The sequence below is a fragment of the Notechis scutatus genome, chromosome 4 (genome assembly GCF_049901735.1).
Source record: "Notechis scutatus isolate UNSWTSFEM ecotype Mainland chromosome 4, rNotScu1.2, whole genome shotgun sequence".
Taxonomy (NCBI): Eukaryota; Metazoa; Chordata; class Lepidosauria; order Squamata; family Elapidae; genus Notechis; species Notechis scutatus.
This window is the reverse complement of record NC_142012.1, coordinates 130175853-130192369: the sequence shown is the minus strand read 5'-3', so window position 1 is coordinate 130192369 and position 16517 is coordinate 130175853. Positions and strand designations below refer to the sequence as shown.

The 16517-nt window shown below is 36.2% G+C and overlaps 2 protein-coding genes across 3 annotated transcripts in view; one reads left to right on the top strand and one right to left on the bottom strand.

The window, feature by feature from the left end:
• CEP63 (centrosomal protein 63) overlaps window positions 1–7432 on the top strand; it is a 37703-nt gene extending 30271 nt beyond the window's left edge. For both annotated transcript variants that reach the window (XR_015749458.1, XR_015749457.1), the window contains one exon: window positions 6083–7432. The gene's annotated coding sequence lies outside the window, so the exon portion shown is untranslated. The remainder of the gene's footprint in view (window positions 1–6082) is intronic.
• The window catches only part of KY (kyphoscoliosis peptidase), a 53524-nt gene continuing 38140 nt past the window's right edge, over window positions 1134–16517 (bottom strand). Inside the window, exons 7-11 of the mRNA XM_087964920.1 lie at window positions 15001–15109; window positions 8371–8488; window positions 3936–4124; window positions 3637–3827; window positions 1134–3087 (exon numbers count right to left, since the gene is read on the bottom strand). Coding sequence (XP_087821046.1) covers window positions 2195–3087; window positions 3637–3827; window positions 3936–4124; window positions 8371–8488; window positions 15001–15109 — 1500 coding nt within the window. The 3' untranslated portion in view covers window positions 1134–2194. The remainder of the gene's footprint in view (window positions 3088–3636; window positions 3828–3935; window positions 4125–8370; window positions 8489–15000; window positions 15110–16517) is intronic.

Below are 16517 nucleotides of genomic sequence, written 5' to 3'. Positions count from 1 at the left end.
TCAGAGACATACAAACACACACTGACAGGATATGATGAGGCTATAGAAGAAACAAAAATCCAGAAAATGTTCCTTGTGAACCCTAATGATAGAGGAATTGAACAGTGGGTCATGTGACTCAGCAGCTCATAAACAACCTTTTCTGTGCTTCCTCTTTCATAGGATAAAAAAATAAGAGTGGTCAGCATTGTTAATGGAGATGGAAAGAATTCCAGGAATTCTTTATATGCTTTCCCTACTTCGTTTATACAAGAAAATCATTGGCAAAGAGCCAAAATCTTTAAAATGAATCCCTCCGGAATTATTTTCTGCAGGAACTTTTTGAAATATTTTTTTAAGCTAAGACTTTGACAAATGAATGTTGCCTACCTTTAATACTCTCATTCTCATCTAATGAGTTTCAAATTATATTTGTTGTTTTCTACATAGGGTTTTATTACTCTTCAAAGTTAGGTTGCTGTGCTTATTACTCTTCAAAGTTAGGTTGCCCTGTGATTATGCACCAAGCATTATAGTTTTAAAAAACCACATTCCTGACTGGTGTATTCCAAATGTGTTTTAAGATAAGTCCCAGAATTTCTACATAGCACAAATTCTTTGCTTTTCAAATTGTTCAAATTGAAGGAAGAATGTCAGGTCAGGAAATCCTTGTTAAATTAGTGAGAACCGGTTTGAAAACAAATGATGATATTTTCCCATGGCAATGATTATCTGGCCTTTCCCTGTGAATCTGTAGAACGTGAACTACAAATGGGTCTACTGGCTTTCATCACTTGAAATATGTCTCTTTAAATACTTTAATGTCTGTTAATGATGCTTAAGTTACAAAGAATGAAAATTGTTTATTTGACGAGGTTTTTGTGTGAATCTACAGTTCTGCACAACTATAATAAAACAGTAGAAAGATAAGTAGCATTTGTAAAATAAATTGCTAATATTTTCTGGGTGAGACAAGGAACCTATACAATTCTCTTATATATGAAACATATAATCAAAAATTAATTAATGATAAAAAATTGCAACATTCCAGGATAATTTTAAATAAGCTTCCGCACCATATTTCATTAGAGAAGCTATTTTTTAAAAAAAGAAATCTGTAAAATGTGGTTAGTTTAAAAGTACAATGGATTGAATAATTTGTATCATTCATTTATTTTTGATTCAGCAAAACCATAGATTAAAAAGAATTTCTATATAAAGAAAGCACTAGTTTCAACAATAACTTTTTGTATTTAGTTATGTAGTAATCTAGTTCAGAGTTCCCCAGCTGTTCAGGGTTTGCGGACTGGGGAGGATGAGAACAGATGGTTTGTGTAAGTGGCTGAAAAGCGCACTTGTGCGTGCGCAGCTCCATTAAAATGAGCAGGGTGCGTGCACGCCTGCCACTGCTCGTACACTTGAGAATGCACACGTATATTTCCATAGCCGATTTTCAGTCCCCTCATGGCCCACAGGTTGGGGACTCCTGATCTAGTTTGTCTTATGTTATCCTGAAGTACTTCAGCGTGTAGTTCAGGAAGGAGCGTTTCCCAAAGTAAATATTTTTTTTATTTAAATTACATAGAGATAAGAGATTCTTATTAAAAACATTCACTAGGTGAGTAAAAATGAGCATTTAATTGCATTTAAGGTCTAGTATAAAACTTTTCAGTATTTTATATTTGTAAGACAATGAAGTGTACACAAGAAAGCTTACATTATACTCTTGTAAAAGCATATTTCTTCATGTTTCTTCCAAGTCTCGCCACTTTTGTATTGACAGTAAAAAATGTCTTTTTTTTGGTCCAATATGAATTCCACAGTCCTCTTTTATTATATGTGAAAATGTTGAACATATCCTTTCCGAATCAGTGGTCACATCTCAAAATTATGGCAAGTTGGGTGAGAAGATATGTATAATTGCTTTTTTATATGCTGGGTACCTACATAATTTTGTAATGTTGAAATTATTTATGGAAAGGTTTTGCTTGGTTTTTAATGAGTAAGTTACATTTTGTATAAACCTCATGCATCATATAACATCAGTGAAAAGTCTCAAGGGATGGGGGTTGATCAAGTTAAATTATTTTGCTGCTGCTTTAGTAGCATGAGTATTGTCATCCAACAGCATAAAATAAATTATTCAGAGTGAAATGGATTATAGTTAGATCATATATTGTGCATGTGGGCAGATGGGAAAAGTTCAAGTGGCCTATTACTGTGATTCTACTTCATATTTCAAAATATATGAGTAGTTGTGGTTTGTATTCTCCAACACCATCACATATATCTCTCTGCATCCAGAAGTACTACAGGATCCCTCCCAGTAGCCATCTTTACTAAGAGACAAGGGACATTCTTTTTCACATTTAACAAATGCTTTGGCAATGCTGTGAAGTTTAAGTTTGAACTTAATGTTGCAGTTGGCTGGTAGAAATGCAGCCAGAGGTTCCACTAATTCATAGTCTTCTGCCCAGTCACTATACATCAGGGGGAACATTGGCCATTTGACCTTAGTGTTTGGACAACATATAAGGTAATTAAAGATATAGTCATAGTTACCAGGATCTGACTTTTTTTTAGCAAAAATGCAGAAAACAAAATTCCCAGCATGTGGAAGATGGATCTTAAAGTTTATTTGATTTCCTTGTCGTTGTTGTAAGATATGTCGTGTTCTTACATCTTTACTAGGGCTTATGCTGTCTGAACGCAATGAGGGTAAAATGTCCAAGTCTTCACTGAGGATGAAGCTGAGGTTACAACAGCCATCATTAGTATGAATAACTGGACCTTTTTGTGAAGGCTTGAGGATCCCCTGTTTCTTTGTGAACCAGTTGGGCCCAACTGGTTGATTGAGTTCCTTTGGGAAACAAACATTAGTGTCTATAGAACTGCATTCAATGATGTATTCTAGGATGAAGTCATAGCTTCCTTCAGGCGATTTGGCAAAGATTTGGAGTTCATGAGTCCCCATCTGCTGTGGGTACAGTTCTAGTTTCATCCCATTCTTCTTCAAAGTCATCAGGCTGTATTCTTTTGCCCTTTTCAGTTCAGTCATGAACAGCATTGGAGAAGAGCCCTCCACTACTATTGTGACTTTTCCATTTACTGTAACATGCAAATAAAGAAAGTTGGTTAGAATATGTCTTATTATTGAGAAATGCAAATCAATCAAAAAGCTTGTAGAGAGTGATCTGAACTCAGCTTTGCTGTCTGTCACTTTGGCAATGAAAAAGAGTATATTGTAGTTGAATATTGTGGCTAGAAATTGTTCAAAACCTCTGTCATATCCAAATTCAGAATAAAACAGCAACAGGATTGAAGTTAGGGAGATTTCAGTTTGGGGACTGGTGTGTTTTTATTTTATTACTAGCATAATACAGTAGAACTGCTCACCATTCTGAAGCAAGATAAAAGCAAATATGGCTTATGTAGTGGCATTTTGAACTTGGCATAAATTATACTTGGCATAAGTACAAAAGTGAGTATGACTGTAGAAATTTGAGATCCATAGGTTAGTTCTACCAAGCTAATCTTTTAAAATTAATTAAAATCACCCTCAGTTTTAAATTTTGCTGTAATTTTTCTCTGCCAAAAGCTGGAAATCTTATATCTAATAATAATACTTGCATGGGGCAAGAAGCTGTATGATTGTACCTGTCTGAATAATAGGTGTTTCTGGATGGGCCACCAGCAGTCCCATCGTGTAAAAGTTACTGTGGTACTTCATGTTCTTTTCAAACTGTTTGAATGCCACAGTTGGTTTGAGTAGCTGCCAGTTGCTGTTGTCTGGGAAATGATCATTAATAAAGAGTGCAGGGTGGGTGAGGAAGTAAAATTCCTTGTATCTAGAACAAGAAGAGAGGGGTCATAATGTTATTGGCAATGTACATAATTACTCCCTGCCCTCACCCCATCCTCACCCCCAGCAGCATACCAGAACCAGAGACATGCACCTGAAGGTAAATGTGTTGTTACATTCATCAACATAGCCGCTCCCCCAAGTGCTGTCCACCAAATGCCACTTTCCATCAAGGTAAACTGCATTCCAGGCATGGTTGGAGTCTCCTTTAAAGGTCTGTCCTGCTTTGTAACCACGGCCTTTAGCATAACCAGATAAATTCATGCAGCGTATCCCTGCAATTCTGAGGGAAGATAAGAATGAGTCCTCAGGAACTAAAGATGTGCACCTTGGAAAAGTGTCATTCTTTTACAATCATTGTTAATTTCCATGCAACATTCTGAGAAGATGGTTCCTTTCTTGCATTATTGTTGGTACAATCATGCATATTGTTCGTGTGGTAGGTAGAATGTTGCTGCAGGGAGATACGTTTACTGTATTAAGAAATTTGGCACTATTTTGTGATGCATCATTCAATTGCTCCTAAAGATTTGCATATGTGAAAATTAATGGTTGACATCAAGTTGTGTTTCTTTTTTGTTTTGTTTTTAAGAAAAAAAAAAGAAGTCCAATAATCTGTTAAAGGCTCTGGTGGAAAGTGATCTAGTTACTTTACATATTGATCGCCTAATATGTTATAAACCTTTTCCATTGTAACAATTTTCTACATAGTGAAAGAATTCAAGTGCAGCATGCAAAGATGCACTTCACATCTTTAAATAAATACAATATATTCATTTTGACATGCCACATCCCAGTTAGATCATCATAATGTGCTTTCCCTGGAGCTTATCTTTGCAAGTATTATGGATGCTACAGCTGAAGTAGAATATGGCTGGCTAGGTTTCTGATGTATCTGATCTATCCATTCAAAGCTGGTTCCTGTCATAGTCTGCAGAGGCAGAATGATTTGAAGAAAGTCAAAGGTGTATAGATGACAAAACAAACAACTCACACCTAAATCAACAGGGGAACAAAAATCTCCAACAATCCCACACAGGATTGTGTATGTTCTGTTCCCAGGAAATACAGATTGATTAATGGAGGAGCAAGGTGGAAAGCCAAAGAATGACACAGTCTGGAAGAATTGTGCAGAAATGTGTAGAATTGACCTAACCTAAGTTTTTGTCTTGTTACTGTTAAACATTCATCAGTAAGAAACTAGTGACTAGCAAAGGGATGGGAATAGTTCGCTCAGCTCTTAAAAAAGCCAGTAGCTTGCGAATGGTAGATGAAATTAAATCTGCAGCAACATAGATTGAAAGAAACAATTGGAATTGATTGTGGACAGATACAATCACTGCAGACAGTTCAGTAAAAGCATCTGCTTAGTGCATGGAGATGATTAAAAGCAAATAAGAAGTTACCCTGTGTTTCAAAGGGAAATAGAAAATAACCTGGAAAAAGCTACAAATTACAATGATATTACATAAATGGCATGCATGACCTTCCCTTCAATACTGTAGACAGTTTTGGTTACTACAGCTGAATAAAAGAAATTGAGAATAGAAAAAAAGAGAGAGAGAGAGAACAAAACTACAAAGGCCTGTGGAAAGTGCAAGAGAGATAGAGAGATTTCAGCAAGGCAAGGGGATAAATGAGACAATTGGCAGTGATAAACCATGTAGCTGGAGACAAGATAAGTGTGTATAATCAATGAAAGAAGCAAATGGTCACTTGGTTGGTTGGCTGTATGGCTGGTTCTTTTCTATAATCTCGCCTTTTGGGTCACTGCTAGAGTCACAACTGCTTTAGGATTAAACTGCTGAGATACAAACATTTTCGCCCATTGCCACTTTCCTTTGCCAAGCTGGTAGTTTGTTTGCCAGTTAGCATTGCCCTTAGTCAATTAACTTTGCTGTAGCAAATTGTAGAATTGCCAATCTAGACAGCTGTCTGAGTCAGCAAAGCTCTGGAATTTGGGGCATCTTCTGTTTGAAATGGCAAACAGGCAGTTAAACGTTTTTTGAAAAACCAAACCAAACCAGTATTATAATGAGCTAGAGAAGGAAATGTATAATATTTACGTCAACAATAGAAGTTGATGGTGTCTTGGAAAACCTGTATTTTCCACAGCTATTTTTTGCATTACCAATTACTGGAACAAGGCAGTAAATTGCTTTCTAGGGCTCGGGCTCAGATTCTTCAGGAAATTTATTATACTCCCTGACTGTTCTTTGTCTCCCAACTGTTGTCTTGCAGGCCTGCCAAATCAAGCAGCTGTTTCAGCAAAGACCCTACCATCACAATGTCAATGTTCTTGGACTTCATTCAGCATTTAAGCTAAAATCTGTAAGAGTTTTAAACATCAGGAAATGTAATAGATAATCAAAATCTTAGGGAGAAAAGATTATTCTCATGTCTGGACATTAAATACTCTTCACCTAAATTCTACTAAATTGGACAAGTTAATGCTTTCCATTGACTGTTACATAATGAATGGCCAAAAGAAGAGAAATTTGTTTGTGTTATCTGAATTTGCTCCACAATCAATTATAGTTACAATTATAGACTATGGTTACAATTAAGCATGATACTGTTGTCAGTACTCTGTAGTCATTATGGGTGACATTCTACAATGACCCCAGTTAGAATTCTGCTGACCTCACAAATGTCATAGTATCCAGGATCAAGCAATGCTCTCGTCCATATGCCTTCCTTTTTTGAGATGGGTGACACTACAAGTACTTTGACATGCAGAAGGAATAAAGTTTCAAGTGCCATTTGTTAAAGTTTGGTATGAAAGAAAAATTGAGCAGCTCCATTTCACCTTTTTTAAAATAAGATCATGAGGGCAGAACCCAGTTCTGCCTCAATTCAAGGGGAAAGTTCTATTTAACACACAATTTTATTTCTCAAGAAAAGGTTATTAATACATTGCTAAATTTCATACTGAGTAAGAAGTAGACATGAAAATGCAACCTGTTGAAAATATATAATTGTCTTTTATGGTTTTTCTGCATTTATTTGTGTCCCAATATGTCCCTGCTTTGGAGATTTTGAAGAATTTATTTCTCATTCATTCATTCATTCATTCATTCATTCATTCATTCATTTATTGGCTGTCCATCTTACCAACAAGGTAATTGGGCAGCTTACAATCATAAAAAATTATATGTATAAGTTATTATATTAATTAAAAATTATACGCACACACACATACACATGGAGAGCTTTTGCTTGATCTGGCTGCATATGAATGTTTGTGGTAAAATATGAATATAGATCTATTTAGTTAACACACTGCTACAGTCAAACATGCCTGTAAATGTTAGAGTTATTAATATAGTAAGAATTTTAACACCTCAACATGCATCTTCAATCACATTTTGTTTTAAATAATTATTTAACTTCCAGGTAATTCCAGGTTTTATCAAGAGTTCATTTACTCAGTTAATCAAAATGTTTTTTTAAATGAGATTTCATAATTTGTTTCTTAATGCCAGATATTTTGCCTTGATGAGATATTTTTGTAAATATATTCCCAGACTTTGGATGTCAATTATTAATTATATGTTTATTTCTAATGAATAAAGACTGTGTTGGAAGAAAGCCTTGTTCAATATTGAATTAAAAATCTGATGACAGTATAGAAATACAGAGCTTCAAGTTACTTCCAGTTAGGCCTAACTTCAAAATAGGTGAGCTCCCATCAATTAGATTTTATAAAATAAAATTATTAGAAAACTCCTATGTATGGATAGATGGTCTCTTCCTTAATACACTAACTTGCATGCCCAAATTCTACCCTTCTGCCTTACACATAAAATGGAGAGTGGGTGGAGATTTATAATTCTTTCTTGCAGGCAATCCTGTTCCATAGCCTTCAGACTTTATTTTGACCTTCAAATATTGAGAAGAACACGGTACCTCTTCTAACTAAATTATCCTCTTCTAACTAAATATTCACATCTGCCGTTATGTTAATACAATGTGAGTTTCAGCAGATGGTGCAAAATAAATTATATTGGGAAAGAATGATAAGCAAAATTAACTTTTTTAGGACTTCTTGCCATTCAACAACATAGGTTCAAAATCAGAGGTGGTATTCAGCAGGTTCTAACCAGTTCTGAAGAACTGGTAGTGCAAATTTTAAGTAGTTCGGAAAACCAGCAAATGCCACCTCTGACTGGCCCTGCTCCCACCTATTCTCTGCGTCCCAAGCCCCAGCATATCAGCTGGGTCTTCTTTGGTTGCCCTGCACAGGAGAATGGAGTTGGAAAGCAGGTTAGAGGGAATGGGATTTTGCAGTAACCTTCCCCCTGGAATGGGGTGGGAGTGGAGATTTTACAGTGTCCTTCCTCTGCCACACCCACCAAGCCACACTACGGCCACCAAGCCATGCCCACAGAACCGTTACTAAATTTTTTTGAATCCCACCATTGTTCAAAATGATATTTCAGATTCCTGCTACATGTAAATAGAAATGGAATAGATACATAGGTAATTAAGTAACTGAATATGGCCAAACATTTCAGAACTTGATGTACCTGCACATTTCTTCAAAGAGGCTAGCATACCCCGCACAAATGCTCTTTCCACTCTGCAGGACATCTTGGGGATTTAAAGACACATTCTTTGTATTGAAGTAACCTACGACATCATATTCTGCAGGAACAATGGAACAAGTAATACATAAAACCAGCAATATGAAATTATAAAAGTTTCTGTACTCTAGAACTACCTACTGTTAGGTATAACATGGTTACCTAACTTAGTTTGAGTAAAATAATATATAAACTATGTTAGTGAGTTTAAGTGTGTGTATCACTTTAAACTGTAAACCAAGTTTTTGGGTGCGGTTGTAAAATCACCATAAGAGGGAGCAAGAGAGCTCACTGTTTCCTCGGCTTTTACTGGAATGCTGACAATGATGAATTGATGGTGCTAACTGCGTGTTTGCTGAGAGAAGAAAAGGGGTTTGATTTTCTTCATATCTCTGACTGCAAAAGAGATATATCACTGGACTGATTGATTGTAAGTTTAATGAACTCTTTTTCAACACTGGACTTTGCAAACTGAATAACCCCCGGACTGACTGAACTTAGTGTATGACATATGGACTGTTTTGACTATACTATAACTCTTGCTGGAATAAAAACTATTTAACTTGCACAGTGTATCTGTCTTACTGAGTGTAAGCTACTACAACGTTTTTGTCTCACATATCTACCTGTCTGCTAGACTGCCATTGCACGTTCTGCTAGGGTGTATATCCCTAACACCTACCAGTACTTGTTCCAAGGTAGATCATGTATATGTACCTTAAACAGCAAATGGATAAAAAGCTAAAATGTACAAGATTACCAGTTTTTCAACCTTACTCTAATAATAAATGATACCTTTAATTCTGGTAAAATAAGTTTTATTTAAGTTTTCAGCTCAACTTAGTCTACACATATGCTTTTTGTATACATTTCTCCTGATTTTTCACACATATTTTTCCATAACTCATTATTCCAAATATTTTCCTGGAAAAAATAGTTGTCAGTTTTGCAAAACAGCTGAGAGAAGGAAGTTGGAATATCTAAGAAAAGCAGTATTTTATATGTTTCCTGATGTTAGGCAATTCTTGGAAAAGTATCTTAAGATAGATATTTCCTGTGAATGATACTAGCTATATTTTTGCCCAGAAGGAAATTATTCTAGATCAGTTGTTTGCAATAGCCATATGAGCTCTCCCTTCTAGGATCATGCCACATTTATAGGGGGCCACAGTAAGTTTCTGAGAAGGCCACTCTACTAGGCATGTGATCAAATCATCACATTTCTCTCATCTCGCTCTGTATGCTAATTTCAGCAGCATAAATAATTGAAAATTAGAATACATTTACAATAAATATCAACAGGGCTTCCGGTTTTGCGCGGTTTTGGTAGCGGCAGGAATTCGTGCCTCTGCGATCCCTGCCGCGTTCGCTGCCAAGGTGCCCCCGATCTAAATAGGTCTGGGGGCTATGGCTGCCTTGTAGAGGCAGCTGAAGAGAGAGGGGATCCGGACAGAGGTTTGGGGGTAACGCAGACCCCCTTTCCAGCCGGAATAACCCCTTTTTCCTGAGGTGGTGGAGCGGCGGTCAGTAATGGCCGCCTCAAAGAAGCCAGCAGCTGGGTAAGATTTGTGCTGGAGGAAGAGGGAAGAGCTGTGGAAGTTGCTTCTGACTGGGATAAAGTTAAGAGAGAGAGTTCCTGTAACCTCGAAGGCTGCTAAGGATACTTTGTTTCTAGAAAGATACAAGCGGCGAACATTTCAAAAGAGTAAGTTTTTTCTTCTTCTTGCCTTTCACTCTCCTCCCTAACGTGACAGCAGTGGAACCATAAGAGAAATCCGGGAATCTGTTCTGGAGGTAAATGAATATTGAAGGAGCAAGGATTTCTGAATATTCAAAGGGGAAAAAAAAAAGAAGAAGAATTTTTTTTTGGCTGTGAGTGGGAAGGGAGAGGAAAAAAATAAAATAAAAATTGGAGCAACCTGAAAATAAGGAGAAGACTGCCTAAAACTTTAAAGAGTTAATTTTAAAGAGCTATTAAACAGCAATAAGACTTCCTAAAGATATATTTTAAAGAGAACTTTGTGATCAAACTTTATCCCAAAAAGAGAAAGTGGAAAAAGAGAAAGTATTAAAAAGAATCAGCTGATTGGACTGTTTGATGACTTTGGATTTTATGAGAATTATCTCAGACTAAAAGCACTTGGGTGGTTGTTTTGAAAAAAAAATTCTCTGTACAATGGCATCAGTTGTGGATGAACTAGAACTTATACATCAAAAATATGAAAGAGAAAAGCAAGAAGGGAAAGATGTCTTTGGCACTCTTTTTCAGTTTATAGAAATGGTGGTCTGTGCTTATGTAAAATCGTATGAGCAGGATAAAGAAGAAGCCATTTTTGAAGAACATGTGACTTTGGTTGGGGAAGAAAAGAAGGAGGAGAAAAAGGAGAAGAAGACTTTAAGACCTGGGAAAACAATCCAAAAAGAGAAGAATAAGTTGAAAAGAGGATATCGTGTTAGGAAACAACAGAAAGAGGGAAAACAGGATAAAAGGGAGGTGGAGAGACAAGGGGGTAAAGAGAATAAGGAGAAGAAGAAGCAAGGGAGAAAGGAAGGGATGAGAATCTTTAATGGTGGGGAGCAAAATGCAAAAAAACAAAAGATTTTTAGAGATAATGGATATATTTTATTGGAAAAGGGATTCTAGAAAGGTACATAAGATTGCATTTTTATATTTGTATTTAGAAATAATTATAGAAGATTGGAAATAATATGTAATTTAAAATGTGATAAATATTTAGTATAATTTAGTGAAATTTTTGTTAAGAGAGGGAGTACTTTAATGAAATAATGATTTAAGATCGGTGATGTTGGGGGGAATAATTTTGGAAAGTATAAGAAGTGTTCCCATAATGGTATGATAATAAATTGAAATGTGTAAAATGTCTAAAGATATAAATGATTGTTAATACCAATGATTAGGCTATGTTATAATAGTGAAACTATTCGTGAAATGAGAGGTTTGAAGAAGGAGAGGGGAACATGTAATGTAATAATGATTTATAATATGCAATGTGGGGGATGGAATTAATATGGCAAATAGGTGCTCCCATAGAAATATGTGACCTAATTGATAAGAAATGTGCTATATGTTTAAGATATGAATAAATATTAATATTAATGAATAGATTTGTATTGGTTTTGATGATATTGTATAATGTCAGAATGTACCAGACAGAATCCCAATGTAAGTTATGTACTTTAAATCAAGTATTATAAATATAGGGGAAAGAGACATAGGCGTCATACTCCAATCAGTGTACAGGAGAAGGTTTTTCTTTTTCTTTTCTTTTAAGAAGAAAGATAAATGGATAGTTGGAAATAGAACAGACAAAGAATAAATATTATGATTTGAATTGAGAGGAGATAAATAAAATAAAATTGAGAAAATTTAAAAGAAAGGAGAAGCTATATAGAAAAATGAAAATGTAATAAGATATGGAATGGTATGTAAAATGAATATGAATTTGAATGTGTGTCTGTACCAAGAGTTTTGACCCGGGATTAAGCAACTTTCAGAAAAGAGATTTTTTATGTTTTTATGTCTTGAATTTTTGTATGTTTTGTATGTCTTTAAAAATTAATAAAAATTTGTTCAATAAATAAATAAATAAATAAATAAATATCAACAGTAACTATGAGGGAGCCTCTGGGAAAGCAGGCTGCTTAGAAAAATTGCAGGCACCTGTTTTGCCTTCCTTCCTATTTGAATCTTCTCCCCAATGGCAGTATGGTAAACCTCAATTGGGACCAGAATTTCTGTTACTAAGCAAGGTGATGGTTAAGTAACTTGTGCCTGATTTTATGAACTTTTTGTCACAGTTGTTAATTGGATCACATGGCCATCAAGCAAATCTGGCTTCCCCCATTGACTTTGCTTGTTGGAAGTTGGCTGGGAAGGCCAAAAATGGCACTCATGTAAGGCTGGGATTGTCATGCCCCTGTCGGAGTCTGACTCCGAGGAAGTTGAACAGCTGACAGGGAGTGGGAATGTGGCTCCGTTGGCTGTGGAGGAAATTGGGGAAGGACAAAGTCTCATTGGGCAGAGCAGAGAAGAGGTAGAACAAGGGAGAGGGAATTCAGAGGAAGACCCAGGCCCACCCCCTCTTCATCCTAGGGTACGCAGGGAGGAACGGAGAAGAGAGCAACGTGGATTTCATGGCTTATGGTGGAGGAAAGGGCCCTGATTCCCTTCATTAGCCACAGCTGGGAATAGAGTTTAAAAGATCCTGGAACACTGGGGAACTACAGAGGACTGGAAAAGAGCTGACGTGGTTCCCATCTTCAAAAAAGGAGGGGGGGAAAACAGACACAGGAAACTACAGACCAATCAGCCTAACATCAACACCCGGGAAGATACTGGAAAAGATAATAAAAAAAAACACAGATCTGCCAACATCTAGAAACAAGTAAAGTAATAATTAGCAGTCAGCACGGGTTTGTTAAAAACAGATCATGCCAAACCAATCTTATTTCATTCTTCAACATAGTGACTAAATTAGTAGACCAGAGAAAAACTGTGGACATAATATACTTAGATTTCAGCAAGGCATTCGACAAAGTAGACCACAACATACTTTTTGGTAAGCTAGAAAAAAGTGGGATAGGTAGCACCACCACCAGATAGATTCGCAACTGGCTGACAAACCATACTCAATGAGTAGTCCTTAATGGGTCTAAGTCTACACAGAGGGAAGTAAGCAGTGAGGTGCCACAAGGTTCTGTCTTAGGCCCAGTACTCTTCAATATCTTCATTAACAACATAATGAGGGATTAGAAGGGAAATTTACCAAATTTTCAGATGATACTAAGCTGGCAGGAATTGCCAACACCCAAGAAGATAGGCTCAAGATCCACATGGAGACAGACTAGAACACTGGGCCATATTTAACAAAATGAAATTCAATGTAGAGAAAAGTAAAGTCCTACACTTAGGCAAGAAAAACCAAATGTACACATATAGACTGGGTGAAACCAGGCTCAATAGCAATAACTGTGAGAGGGATCTTGGAGTCTTAGTGGACAACCAGCTAAATATGAGCCAGCAGTGTGCAGCAGCAGCCAAAAAAGCTAATGCAGTCCTAAATTGCATTAACAGAGGGATACAATCAAGATCAAGGGAAGTACTAATACCACTCTATAAAGCCTTAGTAAGACCACACCTAGAGTACTGCATCCAGTTTTGGTCACCACATTATAAACAACATTTGAGACTCTAGAAAAAGTACAGAGAAGAGCAACCAGAATGATTAGGGGACTGTAGACTAAAACATATGAAGAATGGTTACAGGAACTGGGCATGGCTAGTCTAGTGAAGAGAAGGACCAGGGGAGACATGATAGCAGTGTTCCAATATTTGAGGGGCTGCCACAGAGAGGAAGGGGTCAAGCTATTTTCTAAAGCACCTGAAAGCCAGATAAGGAATAATGGGTGGAAACTGAACAAGGAGAGATTTAACCTAGAAACAAGAAGAAACTTTCTGACAGTGAGAACAATCAACCAATGAAACAGCTTGTCCTCGGAAGTTGTGAAAGCGCCATCATTTGAAACTTTCAATAAGAGATTGGCCTCCCATCTGTCAGAAATGGTGTAGGGTCTCCTGCTTGGGCAGGGGATTGGACTAGATGACCTTCCAACTCTGATTATCTGTTATTATCTGTTATTATTAAGAGATGCATGGTGAGTGCAGCAGCTGCTGGGCGTAAGTTTATCTTTTGTTGACTTTGATTATCTGGGTTCCTGGCATTCTCTCAACCATGTTGAGTTATTGCTGTGCCTTCACATCTGGAACTCTTGCTCCTGCCCTGCCAGACTACCTCATTTTGCCTTGATTGGACTTATATTTACAGGTTTGTTTGTTTTTTTGCCATGTTTTGGATTTGATTCTCTGCAGCCAAAGGCTGTTCCTGGGAGAGTTTTTCTCCAGCCAGAAGGTAACCAGGACATTGGGGGAAAAGTTGGAGCTAATGAAGAGACTTCTACTGATTATCTTACTGTTGCCTTTGTGCCACACCTCGGGTCATCACAGGGATGCTGCAACCATTGGAAATGCATGCCAATTGTTAAGTGCCTGAATTCTGATCATATGACCATGGGGATACTGAAGTTGTTGTAAGTGTGATCACCAGTCATAAGTCACTTTTTTAAAAACTTTTTTTGCTGTTGTAATTCCAAATAGTGGCTAAAACAAATGGTTGTAAGTCAAAACCTACTTTATAGGATAAAATAGAGGCAATAGGAAGCACACGTATTTGTTTATTTCAATTATATATCTTGGGTTTTTTTCCAAAATACAACAGTTCCCCAAAACTTACAGACATATATGTAAAAAACCACCAGTCCTGGTTCCAGTGCTCTTTAGACCTTTGGAGTATAGGTCAATCATATTTGGTGTAGTTTAAAAAAGAACCCAAGACAATCAGAAATACATGGGTCTCAAAAGGGGGTAGGAGCAAAAAAGGGTTGAGAACCCCTCAGTCATATATTTCCATTATAGGCTGTTAGAACACAATAGCAGGCATAAATACAAGGCAAACAATGAGTCACCCACACATTTCATAGAAAGAGACTGCTTACCTATGTGGTGGCTTATCCATATCCAAATGGCCCTAACTTTCTCCAGGTCAGTATGTGCTACACGGAGCAGGTTTTCCACTAATTCTTTCACATTGCTTTTGGCATTCACCTGTAGTTTGAGGTTGTTAGATAGTAAGGTATTGTCTTAATTTGAAACCAACAGTCAGTTGGCTTTCATTCCCTAATGTTCAGAAAGTCCATGCATCTCTATTTGCTAGGTCCATGGTCAGAAAGAAGACAATAAGATCCAATTGAGTTCAATCCTTTATTTTCTAGACCTTTTTTGGGAAAACAATTGGCAAAATACTTCCCCTCTGCTGCTACAGAGGCACATTTTTTTTGGAAAACAATTTTATTGATTTTCTACAAACAAACAAAACAAACAAAACATAAAAACATCAACTCTCTTATATACATACAGTGTGTCGGTTGGTTCATCAGTTTTGTGCATTCATTTCGTAGTCTCAATTACAGTTAATAATAATAAACATAATATACATAATAACTATAATAAACATAATAAACATAATAACTCATATTGTCAATCCAAACTTATATATCCTAATATCGCTATTAGAAAATCATTTGACTATACTTTTAATCATTCATACTTATGAGATAACAATACTTTAAACAGTTTATTCTATAACAAATCATATAATCATACCAGATCTATCCTAAAAACACTTTATAGATATGATATCAAATATCAAAAGAGAAAGAAAAAACAAAGATATTCCTTGCTATCTAACATTCTAAATATTCTATTATTGTACTTTGTCATCCAACCATTGATAGAAAAGATCCCAAATTTCATAAAATTGTTTATCCTCTTGCTCTCTAATTTCAAATGTCAATCTACTCATCTCAGCACATTCCAATATTTTCTTAATAATTTCTTCCTGCGATGGTATTTTCTCATTTTTCCAATTTTTAGAAAATACAATCCTAGCCGCTGTTAATACATTTACAATCAAATATTTCAAGTCTTTACTGTATGTATCTGGTAAGATTCCCAATAAAAAGAACTGCAGTTTCAAATCTATACGTTTCTTCCAATATTTTCTAGCATCCTCACAAGTCCACCACATATGGTAATATGAGCCAGGTATCTGATGACATTTCCAGCATTTTTCAGATTTATTCTTGAATATTCTTGCTATTCTTGTCGGGGGAAAGTGCCACCTGTAAAACATCTTATACAAATTTTCTTTATATGCTGTTGACATTGTCATTTTATAATTTTGAGACCATAATTTTTGCCATTTCTCTAGATCAATCCCATATCCAAAATTCTTCCCCCAAACAATCATAGTTTCTTTAACTTGTTCTTCCTCTAGCTTAATTCCCAATAAATAACTGTATAATTTTTAATCACCTTCTCATCAATACCTGTCAAAATCTTATCTAGATCAGTCTGTTTATCATAAAATCCCTCTGTTTTAGAATCTTCATCATACCTTGAATGTATTTGCGCATATGAAAACCAATTCATCTTTATACCTTGTTCCTCTAAA